Raw genomic sequence first — 23,621 nt, forward strand, 5'->3', positions numbered from 1 at the left:
CTTGCTGGATCTTGTCCTTTAAAGGCCATAGTTTTTTATTTTTCTGTTGATATTATCATACTATAATCTTTGGCTATCTCATTTAGATCTAAAATAGCTTTCTGTAAGTTATCTTCAGAATTTGTAATTATTATTTGGTTGTTGGCAAAAAGGAGAGTGTTTAAGTTCACAGTAGGAAAACGTTTAATACCTTGATGGAAATTTTTATTCCATTTTATTATTATTTAATTTAGGTAAATATTAAAGAGAGTTGCTGAGAGGGGGCATCCCTGTCAGACCCCTCGGTTTATCTCTCTTATGTATAATAGCTCATGATCTGATCTTATTTGTATTTGATTATTTTCATATATAGATAGCTTTTAGGATATTATTTGGTATTTGTCTTTCTTTTAATATGTTAAATAAAATGCTTCTTTTAACGAAATGCTTTTTCAAAGTCAATAAATGCAATATGTATTTCTAAATTGTATTCTTTTCTTTTCTCTATTATTAATTTTAGGCAAAAGGCTGGGTCTATACATGATTGTCCTTTTCTAAATCCATTCTGTACTTCTAAAATAAAGTTTTTGGAAAATTACTGTGATTAAATTCTTTATTCACAAGCATTTTTAAATGAGAGTGTGAGAAAACATCTCATTACATGATAAATGATGTACATGTAAATAACATTCACATTAAATGTAGAATTCATAATTTTGCATATGGTACTCAATGATTTTTTTTTGTTTTTAGTCATCTGCGACAAAACTAAACGAGAAGGAACTGGACTGGCTGCTCACTGAAATCTTAAATAACTACATTCTCCATAGCAAATCTAGCATTAGGCAGGTATGTATTTTGTGCATGTTAATTATTTTGTATATTATATATGTGCATATATAATATGCAAAATATGCTATTTTACTTTGCTAATGTTGAAAAGATGTGTGACTGGGTATGCTGTAGAGCAGGAGTCTTCAACTCATGGCCCGCAGGCCATTTTGAAAAAATAACTTAAAACGCGATTAAATAAAAAATAATTTCAATGAAGCCCGCAGGTCACTAAGCTATACTGCGATATTTAGAATTGTAAGATGGTTCCCAGATTTACAAGGAACGCTGTGCATTCGATACTTTACATAAAATCCTATAAAAATAAATATTAAATAGACATGCTTCTTTAGCCATCTACTAGTGCCAAGCGATACTTAAGTACTAGTACTAACATCGCAGGTAGATGGCTGAAGCAGTAGTTCATTCAAGTGCGCTGTCTTGTGCCTTCCAGATACATCTCAAAGGTTCTCGATACTTCGTTATTTTCATATAAGTACAAGAGTCTCATCCACAGTCAGTCGTGAACAGTGTGATATTCGTGTATAAGTGCACGCAGGTTTGTCGTGTCAGCCTATTGTGGTTTTATATTGCCAAACTTTTTTTTTTCATTAGTGTGAGGCATATTTGGTGGATAATAACCATTATACGGTCATTTTTTGGGTTCACCTTCCATCACTATGACTTCTACGAGTAAAAAGTGTAAATCAAGTAATTCTTGTCGGGTTTTTAATGAAAAGTGGACCAATTTGTACTTTTTTGTGCCGATCAGCGATAAGCCAGTGTGTTTTATTTGTCGTTAGTCAGTGTCAGTATCAAAAGAATACAATATAAAACGACACTATGAGACAAAGCATGCGTCCAATTTCGATCATCTTCAAGGGCAGCTTCGTGTGGACAAAGTGAACTATTTCCAAATTGATTTAAAATGCCAGCAGGATACGGTTAAAAGGCAGAGGGAAGAGAGCAAAGCATACGTCAAAGTAAGTAGTATAATTTGTTTGAAAAACTTGCTAAAAAATCAAAAGTCTTCTTGGACGGCAAGTTTCTGAAAAAGTGTCTCATCGCTGCTGGGGATATTCTGTGCCCAAATAATAAGGAAGTGTTTAAAAAACCGAGTTCGTCTGGGGTAAATGTAGAACGACTTGTTGAAGAACTTGCCAATGACATTGAAGGAACTTTAAAAAAATGGTCGTCCGAATTTACGCCCTATTCACTTGCTTTAGATGAGAGCACAGATGTGAAGGATACAGCACAGCTGGCTATCTTTGTCCATGGCATTGATCAATAATTCAATGTGATGGAAGAACTTCTAGCGCTCATACCTATGAAGAGAATGACGAAAGGCACTCGTATTTTTGAAGCTGCCAAGAAAATGCTCCAGCGTTTCAACCTCAGCTCAACCAACCTCGAGGGTGTGGGTATAACTGATGGTGCCCTTGCTATGGTGGGAAAGAACGAAGGGTTTGTTGCGCTGCTATGGAAAGAACCGGAACTAGAAGGAAAAAATTTTGTCCATTACCACTGTTTAATCCACCGGGAGAATTTGTGCATGAAAACTATTGGATTTGAGAATGTCTTGAAAGTTGTTGTGACTGTCATCAGCATTATTAGGGCAAGACGATTGAATCATCGTCAATTCCAAGAGTTTTTGACCCGAGAGTGCGAAGCGGATCACGGTGATGTGGTTTATTATAGTGATGTGCGTTGGTTGAGCAGAGGGAAGGTTCTTTAAAAGAGTCTTTGACTTAAGGAGCAAAATACAGCAGTTCATGCAAACCAAGGGGAATCCAATTGCAGAATTTAATGATCCAAAGTGGATGACAGACTTTGCTTTTGTGACCAATATCTCGTTGCATATGAATGACCTAAATACGTGGCTACAATCCAAAGATCAACTGGTGCACACTGTTTGATCATATCAAAGCTTTTGTCGCCAAGCTCAAACTTTGGGAGGCACAACTCGCAAAAAAAGACTTAACTCATTTTCAGCTTCTCATTGAGTCCAACTGTTCATCTCTTGATGAATACGGTACAAAATTAGCCATGTTGTGAAGTGAGTTTGAAGAGAGATCTAGTGATTTTCGTAACCAACAGTCTACTTTAGATTTATTTTCAATGCCATTCAGTGTCAATGCTGCCAAAATGCCAGGCTCAGTACAAATGGAGCTGTTTGAACTCCAGAACAACTTTTTTTTGAGAGAAAAATTATTCAATGTGCCTTTGCTTACATTTTACAAAGACTACATTTCTGAGCACGCATTCCCCTTATCTTCACCGGAATGCTTTGAAGATGTGCGCTTTGTTAGGAAGCACATACTTATGTGAGCAGTTCTTCTCCAGAATGAAGCATGTGAAGTCCAAGACAAGAACTCAGATTACGGACCAACATCTCGAGAATACTCTGCGCATAGTGACTTCCAACATTGATGCCAACATCGACAAGCTGGTCAAGGAAAAGCATTGCCAAGTTGCCCATTAACATTGTAAAAAATGAATGTTTTCTTCATTAAATTATCTTTTTTCAAGTATTGATTGTATTTACTTATCATGAGCCCGATTCCTACCTACGCTCTTAAAGATGAGTTTGTTTATTTTTATAGGATTTTATGGTAAATTATCAAATGCACAGCATTCCTTGTGAATCTGGAAGGCATCTTACAATTCTAAATACCACAGTATAGCTTAGTGGCATGCGGGCTTCATTGAAATTTTTAACGCAGCCTGCACTGTCTGAAAGGTTGAAGACCCCTTCTGTAGAGCAATAAAGTAACTTTATGGTCTAAGTGGAACTTTATACAGAGTGATATATCACTTATGCATAGATTATAAAACATAGAATTGATGAATGTCCAGAAAAAGTTTGATATTAATTCAGATGTGCCGTATATTATCGCGTATAATGTGAACTAGAAATTTTGTTTGAAAACTAGCCCTAAAATGCCATTTCTACGTATAATGCGATCTGTTAATCTTGTTCCATAACATTATAAATAATACAATACAAATTAACGAAAGAAATATTTATTTTAAAACAAAATGTCAAAATACAATATGAATTAACGAAAGAAATATTTATTTTAAAACAAAATGTCAAAATCCTTTAAATTCTTCTTCATCTTTTGAGTCATCAAACATTTCATTTATAAATTCATCTCTAGGGATTGCGTCATCAGTGTAGCAGTTGTCGGCATCGTCTTCATGCTCTCCATTTTATTGTACGTCATCCTTGCTTTCGTATATGACGTGATCTTTGGATCCATCTATTGAATTACTTATTCCACATTTAAGAAATGAGCATTGAATCATTTCAGATGGTATCGAATCCCATGCTTCTTTAATCCAGCTGCTGACTAGGGTGACCTCAGGCTTCTGAAAATTCCCACCCTTTGTCATCTTCACCAAACCAGATGACATCCATTCTCTCCATTTTTCACGTAAGTGATCTTTAAACGGCTTATTCAAGCTGACATCAAGCGGCTGCAAAACGGAAGTTAAACCACCCGGTATGACTGCTAGGTCTGTACGTAGCTCACGTGCTTTCTCTTTGCTTGCCTCCATTAAATGCGCCCGGAACATATCCCAGACTAGCATGCTTTGTTGACGTAACAAGCTACCTGGACGTATGTTCCATACTTGATCCAGCCACAATTGTACAACTTCTTCATCCATCCAACCTTTCTGATTGGCACAAACAATTACACCTGGTGGAATTTTCTTCATTTTAAATATCACTGTCAGCTTTAATTTGGTTCCGTCTGCCATGCATGCTAGAACAATGTTAAAATGCGTTTTTAATTTGTTTTTATGAGGACACCCTTTTCACCAACTGAGTTTACTGTTTTGGTAACTTCTGTGCAATTTTTGTTCCGTGTCGTAATGTTAATGCTTTGTGTTCCATAAATCTGTTGCACCACCCAGGCGAAGCAAGAAAAGATGAAATACCTGGTGTGTCCTTGAATTTACCATTCTTGAGTTGTAGAGCTCGAAAATGATTTGCATTTCTTGTTACTATAATGCCATCTTGTCGTCACATCAAAATCCATTCATTTAGCTCTTCTTTGAGTTCTGGAAAGGATGCTACATCTCCACGACTGACACGTTTTGTTTTGAGGAGTTTTTCACGACTGTCTTTTTGCTTACGCCAAAGTCTAATATTACTCTGCTACACTAAATTCTCTGATAGCAACACTGTTATTATGTTCTTCTGCAAACTTCACGACACACAATTTAAATCCTGCTTCAAAAGATGAACGTTTACGTTTCTGTTGGCTCATTTTCAGGCTTGGTTTGTTTAACGAATAATATTTAAAATGAGCTGTGGTTAAACCGATATACCTAACTGTGCTCTATCATTCGGCGACCGAGTGCGCATCGTATCTGTGCATAAAGCCAGTAATGTAAGTAGCTTTATGCGCAGGTATGATAGTCGCTGAATGCAAGTGGGTCAAGTAGATTTGGTTGCATAAGCATTAGGTAGTATATAGTGTGTGTGTGCAAGTCTAATAAGACGTTATATTTTTTAGGATCCGCATATAATGCGAACTTTAAGTAGTATTTTTTACCATTAATTTTTCGCATTATACGCAATAATATAATATTATACACGATAATATAACAGTAAGTCTGATTTGTAAATTTATCTGATGTTATTATTGGGAATATGAATTTCAGTCTACTCTGTGCAGGTGATGTTATTGTTTTAGATAAATCTGTTACATATGTTCAAGAATCTTTATCCCAATTTCTGTGATAACCTTAACATGAAAATCAGCATTAAAATAACATAAACTTTGAAAATTGTCAGAAAACAGAAAATATCAACTGCATTCTTGTGAGCCTTATACAAAAAAGTAATGTATTTCATTTTAAGTATTTAGTTAGCCCCCCCCCCCCCCCAATTATTTGTGATGATGACAGATTAAATGTGCAATAGATAATATATATGTTAAAAACAATTTTATTGTATGGATCTAGAGTGACATACTATCCGGCATACTTCAGTAGGAATATAATTATTTCTCATTTAGAAAATGTAGTAGCAGAATGATTCATAACACAAACTAACATTAATGAAATCGTTGTTAAAAAGATTGTTTTCGTTATATTGAGTTCATATTGTGTTGTGGTGTCAAACACAAGACATGGGTATGTGACACCATGAAACAAGGTGCTGTGTAACATTATTTGTTTTTTGCAGGACAACCTAGTTCCTTGAATTTCAGATCTTTTATGTAGGCCATTCAAAGTTGATTTGGTTTAAGACCTTCATTTTTATCATACTGTGCTAAACATTGTGTCATGTCAGAGGCTTTCTTAAGCTTATGAATATAGCTGTATAATTTAATATACATCATCGTTGTTATGGAAAGTGTTTCTGCTTGGTTTTAAGGTATAAGAAGCTGTTGACTTCACATCAATTGCCTTAGTATGCCATAATGCAAAAACATTATGGGAAGAGTCACCCAGACCAGTTTCAACCTTTATTGAGGCCTTGTCAGTAGGAGCCAGACCAAAGATGATGCCAGGGTTAAATCAATGCAGAAGGCATATATTTTCTATATATATATATATATTGTGAAAAGAGTTGAATGACTTAAACCGAGAGTTAGGTAAAAGGAGGTTTAATAGTAAAACACGACTAGTTTCGGCTTATAACAGCCTTCATCAGTTGACATTATAAAAGAAAAAAACACTAAACACTGAAGGTTAAAAAAACTATGAACAACATAGAGAGTCTCTATACATAATTAGTATGAAAATGTTATAGTTGTATTTAAAGCTGTTCTTTCGTTTGTTGCATTGTTAGGAGAGTGCATGCTTGCAGCATCACGTGAACGCCAGTATATGATTACAGCTGAATGACTATCTGGGAGGTTGTAACTCAAGTTATTATTTAGATGTTCAGGGTTGAGGATGATTTCCTTAGATTCTACGATTTTTCTCTCCAATTCATCATGGCAATGAAAGATGTTAGTAGATGTCCCAGCGGGCTGTATGACTTGGTGTTTCATCATTAGAATTAGCCAAGAAAAGGATATGGCTTGATAAGGCACTGGTTCGCTGTCTCTTGTAAGCAATGTCCCTCATGTGTTCCTCCATGTGCAATCCAATAGATTTGTCTGTCTGGCCAAAATAAGGAATATCACAATCACACCAAATTTTGTACACACCAGGAAATTTAAGATGATGATGACATGGTTTTGGGTGGCTTATTAAAGAGTGGATTTTTGGAAGTGGAGTGAACAAAGTTCTGATATTGTATTTTTTTAGAACCTTGGCTAATTTTTGTGAAACTGAACTTATGTAAGGAATAGATATATTGCCTTTAAATGTATTTATTTCTTCTGTGTGATGACTAGGAGGATTAAGAAGGAATTTTTCAATAATTCTTTTAGAATATCCATTAAGTACGAAAATAGTTTTGAGATAGTTGATTTCTTTTTGAAGTTCATTTGGGTCATCAAGAAGAGAGCGAGCTCTATGTCCCAAGGTAGAAATTATTCCAAGTTTTTGGGGAGGGAAGTGATGGGACTGACTATGAAGATATCTGTTGATATGTGTAGGCTTTCTATACATCGAAATTTTAAGTTTATCAGAAGACTGGGTCAGTTTCACATCTAGGAAAGGCAGGGAACTATCAGTTTCAAGCTCTGCTGTGAACTTTATACTTGGATGCCGACTATTGAGATGTTTCAGGAAATCCATTAGGGAATCATGTCCATGGCTCCAAATGAGGAAAACGTCATCCACATAACATTTCCAAACTTTAAGTGTTAAAGTAAAGGAAGAGATAGCCTTGGCTTCAAAATCCTCCAAGTAAATATTTGCAAGAACAGGGGATAAAGGATTACCCATCGCCAGACCATGATTCTGCTTGTATATAGTATCTTGGAATCTAAAGTAACTGAACTTGATGCAATGAGTAAGTAAGGCCAACATTTTTTTGGATAACTTGTCCTTGAGTAATGTTATGACTTCGTCTGTTGGGATATTAGTGAACAAGGGAATTATGTCGAAGCTAGCCATGATTTCATCTTCATTAACTGTTACATCCTTAATGTATGAAACAAAGTCCGCTGTGTTATTGATAAAGGATGAGGTCTTGCCTGAAAAACACTTGAGATATTTTGCAAGATGTTTAGAAAGTTTGTACGTAGGAGAATCAATACCTTCCACAATGGGACATAGTGGGATGTTTTCCTTTCGTTTTTTGGAACTCCATATATGCGCGGAATAAGAGGATGGAGAGAGCATAGAAACAGGCGAACATTTCGAGATAGTTCAGTGGTAGTTTTCAATAAGTTGTTGGTACGATTTTGAAGTTCTCGAGTTGGGTCTCTCTCTCAAGTATTGAGTAGGTATCACATTGGAGTAATTCAAGCATCTTATTTTGGTAATCTTCAGAGTTGAGGATAACTGTTGCATTGCCTTTGTCTAATAGGTCATCCTCTAGTATACATATATATATATGTATACTAGAGGGGCTCTGCCCCCCCCCCCCTGGCGCCAGTGGCACCCAACCACCCCGAGTTCCAGGCTGGTAAGCCGGTTCTCCATTGTTTTGAAACATCCAAGAAATTGTTGTCTCATGAAGGCAAACACATGTAAGCCATTGTTTCACGTCCAACATGTGTGTTGGACGTGAAACATTTCAAATTTTGGCTTATCGGCTTAACCCGGCTCAAAACAATGAAGTGACAAAAAACGTGACATAAAAACGTTTCAAATTTCGTCTTATCTTTTTATATATATATATATATATATATATATATCAGTAGAAAAAAAAGGTGCACACCTTATTATTAAATACTCTGAATGAGAGATATAGTCATGAAAGATTTTCTGCTTGGTTACAAAGTATCTTATACCCTAACTAAATGGAAGATATACTATACCTTAGAGAGTTCCCCTGCTTGGTTATATTGGTTTGTATAGCAGTATATTGGAAATATATGACTTCTGCATTGATTTAACCTTAGTATCTTCTTGGTTCTGGCTTCCATTGATGAGATCCCGATGTAGATTGAAACCAGTTTAGGTAATGACCCTTCCCATAATGTTTTTGGATTATGAAATACTAAGGCAATTGATGTGAAGTCATCAGCCTCTGTATATGTAGACTAGTCACGAAGATACATTATGCTTACACTTGAGTTTAGGATTGAAACAAGAATATAATTTCTGGTTAAGTATAATAGGTCATCCTTGCTAGTTTCCAAGAGTGATAAGCCAGGCTTGATTTGTGTAATCGTTTCTTCTCACTATTCTTCATATCTCTCTCAAATGTCCTGTTTGTCTGGCATAACACATGCCACATACATAGAAAACTTTATATACACCTGACTTTTAGATAGGTAGATGAGATTGTTTGGATGATCTGAACATTTTTTTCATGGGTGTGAAGTTGCCTTCACACTGATGTGAAGTGGCTGCACCCTTGTAATTTATTCTTTGTTCCATGTTTACAGAGTTATTTGGTGGTCTTTGTAGGTTGCTTTAAATAGTTTTTAGATTGTAACCTTTTTCTTGCAAGAACTTCTCTGAGATAATTCATTTCTTTTCTTTTTTTTTTATCAACTCAGCATATTGTACATTGCTGCATATTGTACAAAAAAAAAGAATAAAAATAATTAAAATGAAGTTAGTAAATTAAGTTAAGGGGATAATAAATCCCTCATTATTTCAAAGCCGAATAAGAAGATCAAAATCTAAGGGTTTCATGCTGAAGAACTTTCAGCAAGTCCAAGTTAACACCTGGTAGTACAACACTAGGACAACTCGGAGCAAAGATGGAGCAAATATTAAGGATCGATCACTGTCCTTAATATTTTCTCATAATGTAAAACGCTGCTCCTAGGAGATGTATTACTGTTTTTACATTATGAGGGAAGGTCACTACCCAGACCGGTTTCGACCTTTATTGAGATCTCATCAGTGAGTAGGTAGACCTGGATAATACCAAGGTTTTAAGTGAACCGAACTTGGCTCTTTATTGTAGTAAAATTAGTAAATGTTTAAACCTTTTGTGACTTATGGGCCACCCTCTATATGGTGTTTCACTATGCTATATATATGAAAACTAAGTTCATAAACAAAATACACACACATATATAAACATAACATATGCTATAAAATAGCATATTAAAAAATTATTATTACATAACACCTCCAGGGAGTCCAAAGACTATCGAGGGAGGGCATCTACTCTTCATCATCAAAATACAAAATTAATGACGGAAAATCTCACGTAAAAAGATTTTTTTAATAGTATAATTTTCGCCTGTGTGTGTACAAGCGTAAGCTCAAATTAAACAATAACTGACAATTCCAAAAAGCGCCACCTAAGTAGCTAGTGTAAGATAACCGAAAAGGTCAATAAAATTTCCTAACAAAAAAAAAAAAAAACCTATATATACAATAAAAAGTTAGGAAAGATTAGCTGATTTGTAAAGTACTATCTCCCATAAAGGGAATAGACGTAAACCATCAGATCTGTTTAAGTTAGGAGAGTGGAGTAAAGTCTCACATGTTTCTTTATAACATGTGAAACTTGTTATAAAGAAAAATGTTCTATGAAGAACTGACTTTTGTGAAGGACTCTTGTCTTTTTCCAAGGAACTCTATGTCTGGTTAAGATGGCATGTTCTGCAAGTCCAGACTGTTCAGGTTTATGATACTGAATATAAGACTGGTGTTCTTCTAGTCGAATAGAGGCAGATCTTCCTGTTTGTCCGAAAAAAGATAATCCTCAAGAGCAAGGAATCTGGAAGACACCTGGATAATTAAGATGTGGAAGCTTGTCCTTAGAAGAAGTGAGAAAGGTGGAGATTTTTCTGACCGGTCGAAAGACAACAAAAATATTCAGTGGTTTTAAAACTTTTGCTATACGTTCACTAATGCCGTGTACATAAGGGATAGGAATGCACGTTATTTCTTCTGTATTTGAAGAGGAAGCACCTTCGATTACCAACAACCCAATGATAATATAAAGTGCTGCAGCTGTAAAATTGATGTTACCAATAAAAAAAGATATATTGTGCAATTTCTGTTGCCACTGGTTACAAAAATAAATGAATTGGTGCACAAACTATTTTTCGACCTCAAAGAACCCTTTTTCTGTTTGCTGTGTCTCCCTTCTGTAAAACAGCTTCTGAACTTAGGTAAACAAGTCAGAAACCTCGAACAGCACCTTAACACTATGAACAAAACTTTCTCCTCCAAAATCTGAATGCTGGAAGCTAAACTTGAACTACTTGACGATCAGTACCACAGCACAAGTCCACCCTTGTCCAGCAATGAACTCTGCAACCTAATCACATGAATGGTACACAACTTGATTGAGGCCAAAAACAAGAAATTCAACACCATTATTTTGAGCTTTCTGACAGAAAGTGGCAAATCACTAAAAGATGATATAACAAATTAGCAGGAGAATGCAACTTTGATTCTAGAAACATCATTAGGTGTCATCATTTTGTACCCATAAATAAAATAAGGATGGAAGAAACTTTCCGCATCTCTTGAAAGTGACTTGTTATGCATCAACAAGCACATGCAAACTAATCATCATCATCTTAGGTGGCATCTTCTTATTGAAAGTTTGCAATTATGGAACTATCCATAATGCAACACTGGTGTTAATACTGCACAGGGACCTCAAGAACCAAGTAAAGGGGAATGATAAAAAGTTCCCTATATATTTTTGACTGTAGATCCACCTGTGTATGGGACCAGTTTGTCTGTTCTTGCAAAAATCAAGTGATACTAGTAACCACTAGTAGCCACCATGGAGACGAAGTATGCATGCACTTCATAGGAAACATGCAAGACCCTTACAATCAAATACATACCCCACAGAGCCTTGCATATCCACTTTACTATCATCCGTAGACTCGACTCCAAATTTAATAGTGTCTGCTACCATCTCTAGTCTACCAAACCTCACCTACTTTTTTGGCAGAAATTCAAATTTCACCTCTCCCCAGCATTATACATCTCAACTTTCCAGATAATGTTGGAGTCTTGACAAGCAACAGACTGATTTGGAGGAAAATTGTAGATAGGAAGTTAGTAATGATGTAAATTTTTCATGTAGTACTGTCATATCCTGTACACCCCTTGAGGGTGCATGGCAGGAATTTGATGATGATGATGATGACTTTCCCGATTATACACTCTTTAACTCCATTCGACCCAAGGTGGCATCTGCACATATATTTGCTCTGACATACCTTGCCAGAGAGCACCCAACCTGGAATCGCCTAACTTTGACCTTCTTTGGCTGAAAATTTTCCTTCCCCACTCAGTCAAATTAATTTCTCTATCATTTCTGTCTCTATCGCTCCTGTAATGCCACCAACTATTCTGAGCTCTTTAATTTCCTCTCCATAAAAATTGATTTTCTCCAGTCCCACTTCCCTTACGGTGAAATCATCCTTCTAGGATAATAATAAATTTAGTTTAATCCTTTATCCAAGTGTAAGCAAACAAAGTTTGCTTACACTTGGCAGACCCAAACGTGAAGATGCCAAGCTTGGGTCTGCCTCCCACTGACGAGACCTCAATAAAGATTGAAACCGGTCTGGGTAGTGGCCCTTAATGCATAGCAGTATACATGTCCGCAAGGAGATGTGCTTTGCATTATGGGAGATACTGAGAACAAGGAGTAATGAGAGCTTAGTCCACCTCTGCTCGGAGTTGCCTGGTGTTGCACTACCTTACCCCCGTCCTGAAGATATTTTCAGGCACAAACTTTGTTTCCTTACACTTGGATAAAGGATTAAGCTAAATTTATTATAGTCTAACCAAGTGAAAAATAAACTTCCAACATCCTTCTAAGAGATTTTAATATCCACAACTCCAACTGGCTTTTCTCCTCTAGATGTATGGATCTAGCAGGCAGAGATGCTGAAATGTTTGCCATCACCAATGACCTTACACAGATTGTTCACATGACCACCAGAATACCATATAACCTGAACCACTCTCAAATACCCTAGATCTCTTCCTCACCAATGACCCTTCCAAATACACAGTGAATGTTGTGGGCTCTCCTTGGTAATTCCAAAACAATCTAGTACTTGTCTCCTCTCCCATGTAACAACGCTTACAGCCGCTCCCTGTACAAGAGTAGTTTGGCATGACTTCTATGCCCCACTCCCTTGATTGGACTATTGTTTCCAGCCTTCCAACCCAAACATATGAACCGAACACAAGGCCGGTACGAGAGTATCTGATGCCCCTAGGCAAAGAAAATTTAGGCACCCCTATACAATGTCTCTATGCAGTAATTAGTGCGTTATTTTTTTTCGATACCCAAATTCGATTAGTGCGCCTATATACATCTTAAAAATAAATATTACATATTTTTAAAATTTTCTGTCTATACATTTTTATGCCTAACTATTTTAAAAAATCACTCACCAGAATGAAATAATTTAGTTACCGATTTAAAACATTTTACATAGTTATTTTTAATGGCATACTACACTACTTCCATGTACACTTTGTGTACCAGGGCTTCCCAAACTGTATTCTGTGGAAGGTGAATAAGTGTTCTGCGAGAAGTTCCTGGAATTTGTCACTTTAGTTTTCTAAGCATTTTTATGAATAAATATTTTATAGTGGAAATGTTCTGAGGAGAATAATATTCAAAAATATGTCGAAAAGCTAGAACCCAGAATGCCTAATAACATTTGTGTATCGTTAATTTTCACACATCGAAACCTTTCAACATTTGGGAAAGAGAATACCGCTGTTTATGATCGGTCATAAAAATTGCCTGCAAGCAGATTATAACAATCAGCAGCGTATAATATTTTTCATACAAGCGAAGTTTTTAAGCAGCAATGCAGAGGCTAACCCTGATGAATAGAGAAGCAGTAAATTTGCAGAAGAGGCAATAGGGCCATACCATCGGTTGTATGAAAAAAGAAACAAAAATGCCCGCCAAAACTACGTTAGCTCAATTCTTTGTTAAGAAGTAGAATAATAAATTCATATTCTGAATATGTTTATAGTCTTTCAGCTTCATGATTTTACTTTAACTAGGCCCTGAGACATACCTTAATTCTCTTATAAAAAAATTAAGGTTCAAAAAAAGAAATTTGAGGAACGAATTATACTTTTTCCCATAGGTTATTATATTCGATTAGTGCGTTTTCGATTAATGCACCTGTTTTAAAGAACGCATTAGGCACACTAATCAAGGAATTGCTGTATATATATTTTGTCATACTCACACAAGCACATGCACACCTACACATGTGGATATTTATAAAAATAATATCATTATGAACATTTATATATAAAATTTATATGTAAATATTGGTATATAAAATTTATTAATCAAACCAATACATTTGTATACATATATGATTATTCCTAATATCTGTATATCAAGAATATTATTACATTTTAAATACAAAAATTATGAAAAATTAATCTTTCGGGCTTTTGCTTTGGCAAAATTTTGAATTAATTCATGTATATTGATTGTAGATGCAATTTCATGCTCTATAGATATTATTGCTACACCAGTGAGTCATTCCTGAGCCATCATAGAGTGAGTGTAAGTTTCTTGCTACCGATAATTCCAGTATCGGTAGCAAGTTTTAATTTAGAGAAACTCCTTTCTGAACTTGCTACCGATACTGGAATTCGCTTTGCTATTTAATTCACTACATAAATCTGTTCCGTCAGTATCTCTAGAATTATCATGTGTTAAATAATTTTCCAATATCAAACATTTTTTAAGCAGTTCTGCTGAAGTAATTTTTTGAAATTCATATATATTTAAAAAAAAAAAAAACTTTTCGTTAATTGTAGACATGTGCTTTAATTTTTCATCGACAGATGCAATTGCGGTATCAATAATCGAAAAATAAAAATCTACCTTAAATTTTTGTTTAAAATCTGTTATGAATTCATTCTCTGCTTCATACACAAATTGTTTCTTTTTTTTTTCTAAGTCTAACTGTTGTTCAAAATTAGGCATTACACCTAAGACCTCAGCGATTTTTTCTGCATCTGTTAACATCTGTTTGAATTCATCCTCATTTCGGATTTTCATTAAGAAATTCTTTGTATCATTAATACAATTATGGAACCATTTATATCAAGGCTTGTATTCTGAAGTTGTTTACTTGTAAAGTTTATTTCAAAAAGCATATTATACCACATTACTAAGGAAGCAATAAATTTGAACTTCCTTAAAGTTATAAGAAGACTACTTGCTTCTAATTTCATGGTATTTCCACTTAATCCACATAAACTATCATCTTGAGATATTTCTTGCAGTGCTTCGCAAACATCGGACAAATTATATCTTAGAGGCTTTAATGAGTCAATTTGACTCTCCCATCGTGTATCACAGACTACTTTGAGTGTAAAATTACTTGTGTCTTTTGAGGTACAGTCATACCCCGAAGTTACGCGGTAGGTGGGACAAACAAAAAGCGTGTAATTCGAATTCGCGTAACTCGGGTATAATTTTGCATACAAACATACAAAATATTAGTTAATTGGGACCAAATGTTTACAAAAACACTTATATTTTTAAGAAATATAATCATAATTGTAGTTTTTCGTACATAAAAAAAAAGAAAGTTATTTCGATGGCAATGGTTTCATAAAATCTAATAGATTCGTCTGACTGCATAATGTCTTTTTCTTGTCACGCAAAATTTCTTCATAGCAAGCTAATGATTTTTTTATTCCTTAACTTGTGACTACAATTCGTTCCTTGTTAGAATCTATGTCCTCCAAAATCTGTAAACCTTTCTTTTATGATTGTTCTTACTGTGGATTCCTGTAGATCGAACTTCTTTGCTAGCTCACAAATTTTTATTCCGCCTTCAAAATCCTTAATAATGTTGAGTTTTGTTTCCAAAGTCAATGTTTTTCTTTTCTTGATAGCTGTAGAAGAATCGGACTTGCTTTTTTTGGACGACATTATTATTTTTTATGTGATAAAATTTTTATCAAAAATATAACATTAAACAATCGCAAGGTTTGTAGACTATAAAAATCGTGTATGAATGGAGACCGCACGAAACACGTCGGTGCTTGTTCACAGCATGTGCGACACTGGCGAATGCAGCCGGCGGCGGAAAGTTACGACTAGTGGTGAAGCAAGATGGGAATACATACATACGTGAAACTACGTAACTCCGGATTCGCGTAAGTCGGGGAATGACTGTTGTTATTGTTGTTATTGTTCCAGGCAACTCCAAGGAGTCGACAGACTCATCGAGGGGGGCCCTAACATCATGTCAAGATCAATTATTCGACATTGACACAGTATCTATCATACCTTGCCTTGAACTCATTTACGGTCGTAGCACCAACAACAGACTCTGGAAGCTTATTCCACTCATTCACCACTCTCCAAGTAAAAAACCTAGCTCTAACACCCTTGTCAACCACGCTCTTGCCCAGCTTCCATGCATGGCCCCTAGTCCTCCCACCACCAGTCAAATTTTCAAAAATATCTTCTGGATCAATCTTATAGAAACCCTTCAGTAATTTGAATATCTCAATCATATCACCCCTCCTTCGCCTATCAACCAATTTCTGCAACCCAAAAATCTTCAACCTATTCTCATACGGTTCATTCCACAGACCTGCTATCATCTTGGTCACTCATCTCTGGATCCTCTCCACTTCCTCCCCATCACGAAGAAACCCTGGTGCCCATAACTGGGCACCAGGGTTTCTTCGTGATGGGAAGGAACTGGACTACTGTGCCCATAACTGGCACAGTAGTCCAGATGGGATCTTATCAAGGCTCGATACAGAGGAACAACAACTTGTTTGTCTCTGCATGTTAAAGTATTTTTCAGAAGCCAAGTGATTTGATGTGCTGATTTAGTCACTTTTGCAATGTGCCCCCTAAACTTCAATTCCCTATCCACCAACACTCCCAAATCCCTGGCCTCATCAATCTCCTGGAGCACGGTTCCACCAATGCGATATACTGCTTCTATTCTTTTCACCCCAAAGTGCATAACCTTACACTTTGCCACATTAAATTGACATCCATTTTTCTTAGCCCAGTCCTCCAAACTATTCAAATCATCCTGTGCACTCACAATTGTTCTACCCAACTTTGCATCATCAGCAAACAAGTGAACACTTCCTCTCGAATCCTTTCCTATATCATTGATGAACAAATTGAAAAGCAGTGGTCCAAGAACAGAGCCCTGCAGCACACCACTAGTCACGAGCCGTCTTTTAGACTCCACTCCTGAATAAACCACTCTCTGGTATCTCTCCTTCAACCACCCTCCTATCCATCTCACCAACCCTATATCTATCCCCATCTGCTCTAGTTTACTGATTAGGGTATCCTGTCAAAGGCCCTGGCAAGGTCCAGTAGTATCACTGTATTCCCATCGAGTTGAACTGGAAAAAATTACATATAGACGATGTACCGCGTCAAAAAATGCTGTGGCAGCTAAATGACCTGGTTATTATCAATTTCATTGATAATAACCAGGTTTTTAACTCATATGCAATTGTTTATTTATACTTAATGTATTTCCTCTACATGTTTTGCTGTCTTTATGACTAACAGCATCATCAGGAGGTCATTAAAAAAAACAAACTAATTTATTAATCACATGAACAAATATATTTCATTTTGTTTCATAATATGCTTTATGAAAGTGTGGGCTGAAGAACAATAATAGAAATTTTAATATCGAAGGACAGTGACATGAATTCATATGAAACCCTTTACATTAGAACCATTTTAGACATGCAGTTGTAGAAGTTTTGGATAAAGTACTGACGAGACAGCTGGGTGGGTGTTTAAAAAATATACATATATATATTTAATACAATCAAGGATAACAATTTCCAAAACTTTTGGAATACAAACACAATCATTACTATTTAAGTTAAGCTTATGGAGTAAGGAACATGAAATTTGGTAAAGATAACAGGAGTAATGACAGATTGTCATTTTGAGGAGGTAAAAATCAATATAATTGGATTAAATTGGATTGTGTTTTACTACACTGATATTGGTAAAACACATCATCATCAAATTCCTGCCATGTATCCTCAAGGGGTGTACAGGATATGATAGTACTACATGAAAAAATTTACATCATTATTAATTTCCTATCTACAATTTTCCTCCAAATCAGTCTGTTACTTGTCAAGACTCCAACATTATCAGATCTTATATTTCTATCGTCTAAGACACTTTGTACCGTATCAATCCACCTATATCTTGGTCTTCTTCTGGGTCGTTTTGCTGCCAACCTGGCAGAGAACACTTGTTTTGCTAATCTTTCCTCGCCCATTCTGTTCAACTGACCATACCACCTGAGATTAGCTCTGCTAACACATTCCTAGATGCTGACAATGTCAAGTTCTTTCCTAATATCCTCGTTTTTAATATGATATTGCTGTTGATGCCATCTGTTCACGCCTATAATCTTTCTCAGGACTCTCATATCTGTGGTCTCTAGTCTTTGGTCAAGTGTTTTACTTCTGACCCAGCTCTCAGATCCATAAGTTAAAACTGGTTTGAACACTGTCTTGTATACAGCTAATTTAATGTTCCGACTAATTTCTCTCTTATTCCATATGAATTTATTCAATTGACTTCCCACCATACCAGCTTTGCTGATTCTGTTGTCTATTTCTATATTTAATTTACCATCTTCAGTAAAAATCGTGCCTAAATAGCCGAAATGCTTTACTTGTTCTACAGGTTCTCCATTCACAACACAGTTGACATTTTCAACGATTCTGCCTATTTTCATTGTCTTTGTCTTTTTATTGCTAACCTTCATACCATATCTATTACAACAGCTATTCAATTTAGTCAGAGAATCTTGCAGACTTGTAGCAGATTTATTTAGAAGTATAACATCATCCGCATAAAGCAAAGAGCTGACATTAACATCTCCAATTTTGATATCATGTTTAATACCACTTTCCTTCATAATGTGATCCATATAGAAAATGAATAACAGAGGGGATAATGTACATCCTTGTCTCACACCAGATTTAACATTAAACCATCTTCCTGTACTTCAACTCTAACTGCTGACTTCCAACTCAAATAAAGACTAAGTATTGCTTGATATAATGCCCCATTGACACCATATAACTGCAGCGTATTGAATAGCTTCTCTCTTGGTACCTTGTCGTATGCCTTTTCCAAATCGACAAACTTAAATACATATCTTTGTTATATTCCCATGCTTTCTCGACTATTTGTTGTAAAGTGAAGATCTGATCCTGACAGCCTCTATTTGGCCTGAATCCAGCTTGTTCTTCACCAAGCTTTTCTTCCACAATTCTTCTCGACCGTTTCTCAAGTATACTTGCATAGATCTTGCCAGGAACACTCAGTAGGGAAATACCTCTGTAATTCTCACATGTAGTTTTATTTCCCTTTTTATATATGGGTACTATGAGAGCTCTACTCCAATCATCAGGAATTCGTCCCTCTGTCCAGACTTTCTGAACTATGCAGTGTAGCCACTGTAACACTTTTATACCACCATACTTCAGCATTTCTGGTCGAATATCATCTACTCCTGCTGCCTTTCCACATTTCAACCCTTTGATGGCTTTTTCTACTTCAAGTATGGATATGTAATCCTGACTGTATGCCTGGTCAGTGTTTTTTACCACTGTGCTGTCATCACTGCTTCTTTCATTTAGCAGTTTTTCAAAGTAATTACTCCATACTTCAAGGATATCTTTTTCTCCCATTTTCATGTCACCTTTATCATCTCTAATTCCTTTTACAGCACTCTTTCCTCCATTCCTAAGCTTCTTCAACAACCTCCAGAATATTTTGCCACCTTCTTGATATTTCTTTTCTATATTCTTGCCAAAGTCCTCCCATGACTTTTGTTTAGCTAGTTTTACACAGTGTTTAGCATTCTTGCATTTGTCTCTATATTCTCTAAGAGCACAAGCTGACTTATTTGACAGGAACTTTTGATATGCTTTCTTCTTTTCCTTCACTGCCTCTTTAACTTCTTGTGTCCACCAGGGAGTTCTGATTTTTTTTATCCTTACAGACAACCTCGCCACATGCCTCTCTGGCAGAATCAATCAATGTTTTCTTCAGAGTTTGCCACTGAATCTCCAGGATTTGATTCCTGTTCTCAAACTCTTTCATTTTTTCTTCAATAACCTTTGTGTATTTTAGTCTACAGTTCACATCTGAGAGCTACTCAACTTTTATTCGCTTTAAAACTTTCTTACATGTTATTCTTTTCAATATGAAATTCAATTTTATCCTGCTCAAGACTAAATAGTGATCACTTCCAATTTCAAATCCTCTGTACACTCTGGTGTCCTGCACCTAGGAGAAAACATCACTATCAACAATAACATAGTCAATGAGACTTTTCTTATTCCTTGCCTCTTCTCTCCATGTGAATTTGTGCACATTTTTATGTTGGAACATGGTGTTAGTAATAACCAGTACATGTCCTGAGCAAAAATCCAAGAGATATTTGCCATTATTATTAGCTTTGCTCTTTTCTCCAAATTTTCCCAAAATATTTTTGTATGTCTCACAATCATTTCCTACTCTACTATTTAGATCCCCAACAAGGACCAACTTTTCCTTTTTCGTTGTGTCAGTTGCTTTTTCTAAAGCCTCAAAAAATTCCTCCACTTCTACCTTAGTAGAACCTTCTGTGGGACCATAGGCACAAATAAGTCTCATTGTCCAGTTCCCCATTCTCATATTTGCCCACATTACTCTACTTGAGACTGACTGCCATTCAAGAAGATTAGCCTTGTATTTTGTGTTGAATACTATGGCTACTCCTTCTTTTCCTTGATTGTCATTGCCTGAATATAACATTTTGTATTTATTGCTCAGAAAGATCTCACCAGTTTTGGTCTTTTTTGTTTCAGTCACCCCTATTATGTCGATCTGGTACTTATCTAATTCCTCAGCTAGCTCCATTTCTTTGCCATTCAGACTTCTTATGTTGATAGTACCGATCTTTAACTCTGGTGATGTTGAGTTGGGGTTTGTTTTCAGATTTGTTCCAGTAGCTGACTTTTCGCTGTTCGCCCTGGTTCCCTGGCAAAAACAATGGGGGCCTTGTTTAACCGGGCAACGCCCCAGCCGGCATGAAATTTTGTGATGTTGTACCATCATTTTTTATTTTGTTTTAACCAATAAGAATACAATTTGGTCGGCTAAATCCCAAATTGCCAGCCCATCCTCATTCGTTCAGTATCCAAATAGATACCCAACTGGGTGCACCACGAGAAGGTGAGGATTGGACATTAGGTCAGAAGCCCTGGTCGGTTCTCCGCATTCCTTTAAAGACTATGTGGAGGTCTCCTCTCAGTTATACAGCTTTGACCCTTAAGCATTCTTCAATGCAGATTATCAAAGCTACACCAGGCTGGTTGACAAGTGATTAGCGTATCCTGACAAGGGCATGGGTGTTTGTTGTTCTACTAACCAATTACCATATGTACTGCTGTGTCCTGGTGCAGTATGACCTTTGATGTCTTTGTGCCATAAAAATCAAATTAAAAAAAAAAGAAAGAAAGAAAAAAAGCAGGCTGCATTTTATTCAGTGAAAAATAAAATGATCTGCATTGAACCATTCTTCAATGCAGGTTATCAGACCCACATTGAAGAATGGTTTGGTAATCTGAATTTAAGATTCTAGAAGTTGATGCTCTGGAAGTTTTAGAGCTTCCAGAAATATCCACTTTAGGGAAAAAATGAGGTGTGAGTGAAATTGTACATTAATTGGATGGCAAAGATTTGTTGCCTATGTTAGGACAGTTCATTATTTACTCCTTTTATCATATATTTTGTCATTAATGACAAGACAAATGAAACTTCCATTGCATAATGTTTTATATATATATATATATATGTATGACCATCAATAAGCACAGGAAATGATTTTGATCATTTACCACTTGTAAATATTGAATCAGACTGAGAAAGCTTTATCAGAATCAATTTTTTTGTTAAAATTTGGTTTCAAATGTCACTTCATTACAGTTAATCCATTCGTGCTCAACAATCATTGCTAAAGGATTAGTTTATTTATTTCGTATCCAAACACAAGTGGTACAGTAGTAAGTAAGTGGTACAGCATTATTTACAACTAATTAGGATACATCATAAATGAGAACAGCTAAAATTTGGTAGGTGAATTATACAGGGAATAATAAGTAAAATATGAAGAAAAAGAAACTATACATAAGTTATATACAATAAATATGGTCAGATGTTCCTCCATTATCTTGCACAATTAACTGCTCTTTCTGTGCAAGATATAAGGTCCTCTTTTGTGCAAGGTGATTGAAGAAGGGGAGAAGAAAGGTGTTCCATGGACTGTGTTGTCCCACACTCACAGTTATTTGGTCCAGTGAGGTAGCCCAATTTGATGAGGTTTTGTTTGTTTTGTCTTGTCAAAGAAAGCCACTTATGCTTTTATCCTTGAAAAATCATATGCAGTTTATGTATTTAATTAATTTTTGTTGTTGGTATTAAGGTTAAGAAGAGAATGTGTGTTTCTAAAAGTGACTGATAAGTGAAAATGGCATAGTTTTATGATCAGTAAACAAGCAGATTACAAGCTTATAAAGTGTAATGGATTAATAAGAAGAGAATATAGGTAATATCTGTATGTAGTGAAAAACAGATCTCAGTAATCAATATAATTGAGGTATGTAATTCAGGTATATGCACCTAACTGGATATGGAGATGGATGCATAATTTGAGCAATTTGCTAGCTTGATTGGTTAACATATCAATTCTCAAGCCAACAGGCTGTAGGTTCAAATCACACCATGGGCATAGATATTTGTGATTGTCCTTAAGTCAGAAACAAATTTCATTGCATGTTGCAAGGAGGCATGAAGCAGCTTGAAAAAGTTTCTATTTTATCACTGAGTAGAGTTTTTGGATTATGGAAAAAATAAAATAGAAATTAGAAAAATTAATAAAGAAAAAGAAATACATAGCCCACAGATGGTACTAATATACTATAGGTTCTGCAACCTTTTTGTGGGTGGGAGTCAAATTTTTTTTTTTAAAAAGTATTATTTATTATTGTTATTATTATTAAAAAAAATACATCTGAAATCTTGAAGGATAGATCTATTCTACAGGAACAAAGTTGAGGATTTTGGATGCAGATTTTTTTTTTTTGAATAGTGACTTACAGATGTGACACTTGTAACCTAAAGAAATCTGATAGGAAAAGGATAGCTGCTTTTGAGATGTGGTGTTATGGAAGGCCATTGAGGATATCACATACTGAAAGGTGGACAAATTCAGTTCTGGAAAGAATCAGTAGAACTTTAAAACTACTTAAGGATGTTAACAGAAGAAAGTTGAAATACTTTGGACACACTCAAAGAATGGAATGAAGACTTATCAAAATAGTAACAGAAGGTAAAGTTCTTGAAAAAAAGAGGGAGGGGTAGACCATCAATGAGATGGATGGATGTGTGTCTGGAGTGACTGACTTTCAGAGAGTTGAAGCCTTCAGAATAGCATATAACACGACTACCTGTTATATGCTATTCATCGACATCTGCTGATGTCCAATGAACAGACAGAGGATAGCTACAAATTTACTATAGGTATCAGCTATGAATTGGCAGTGTGATAGTTTCAATTGTTGTTAAAACATCCTGTTACTTTGTGCCTTCCTAACACTCATCTTCTTGACAACTGTCTCAATGTGTAGTATTCATACACTGCTAATTTTTTCAAAATTTTTCACCTGTGCATGCATGGTAGCATAAAATGACTCATTAGCTAGCTGCTGACAAT

At 35.7% G+C, this 23,621-nt stretch overlaps 1 protein-coding gene across 1 annotated transcript in view; it reads left to right on the forward strand.

Annotated features, from left to right (window-relative positions):
- LOC150095553 (proteasome adapter and scaffold protein ECM29) overlaps positions 1-23,621 on the forward strand; it is a 691,438-nt gene that overhangs the window by 333,964 nt on the left and 333,853 nt on the right. The window contains exon 22 of the mRNA XM_090409825.1: positions 733-828. Coding sequence (XP_090265951.1) covers positions 733-828 — 96 coding nt within the window. The remainder of the gene's footprint in view (positions 1-732; positions 829-23,621) is intronic.

The sequence above is a fragment of the Typopeltis vanoorti genome, chromosome 20 (assembly GCF_054136105.1).
Source record: "Typopeltis vanoorti isolate ZY-2024b chromosome 20, IOZ_Tvanoo_1.0, whole genome shotgun sequence".
In the NCBI taxonomy this organism is placed as follows: Eukaryota; Metazoa; Arthropoda; class Arachnida; order Uropygi; family Thelyphonidae; genus Typopeltis; species Typopeltis vanoorti.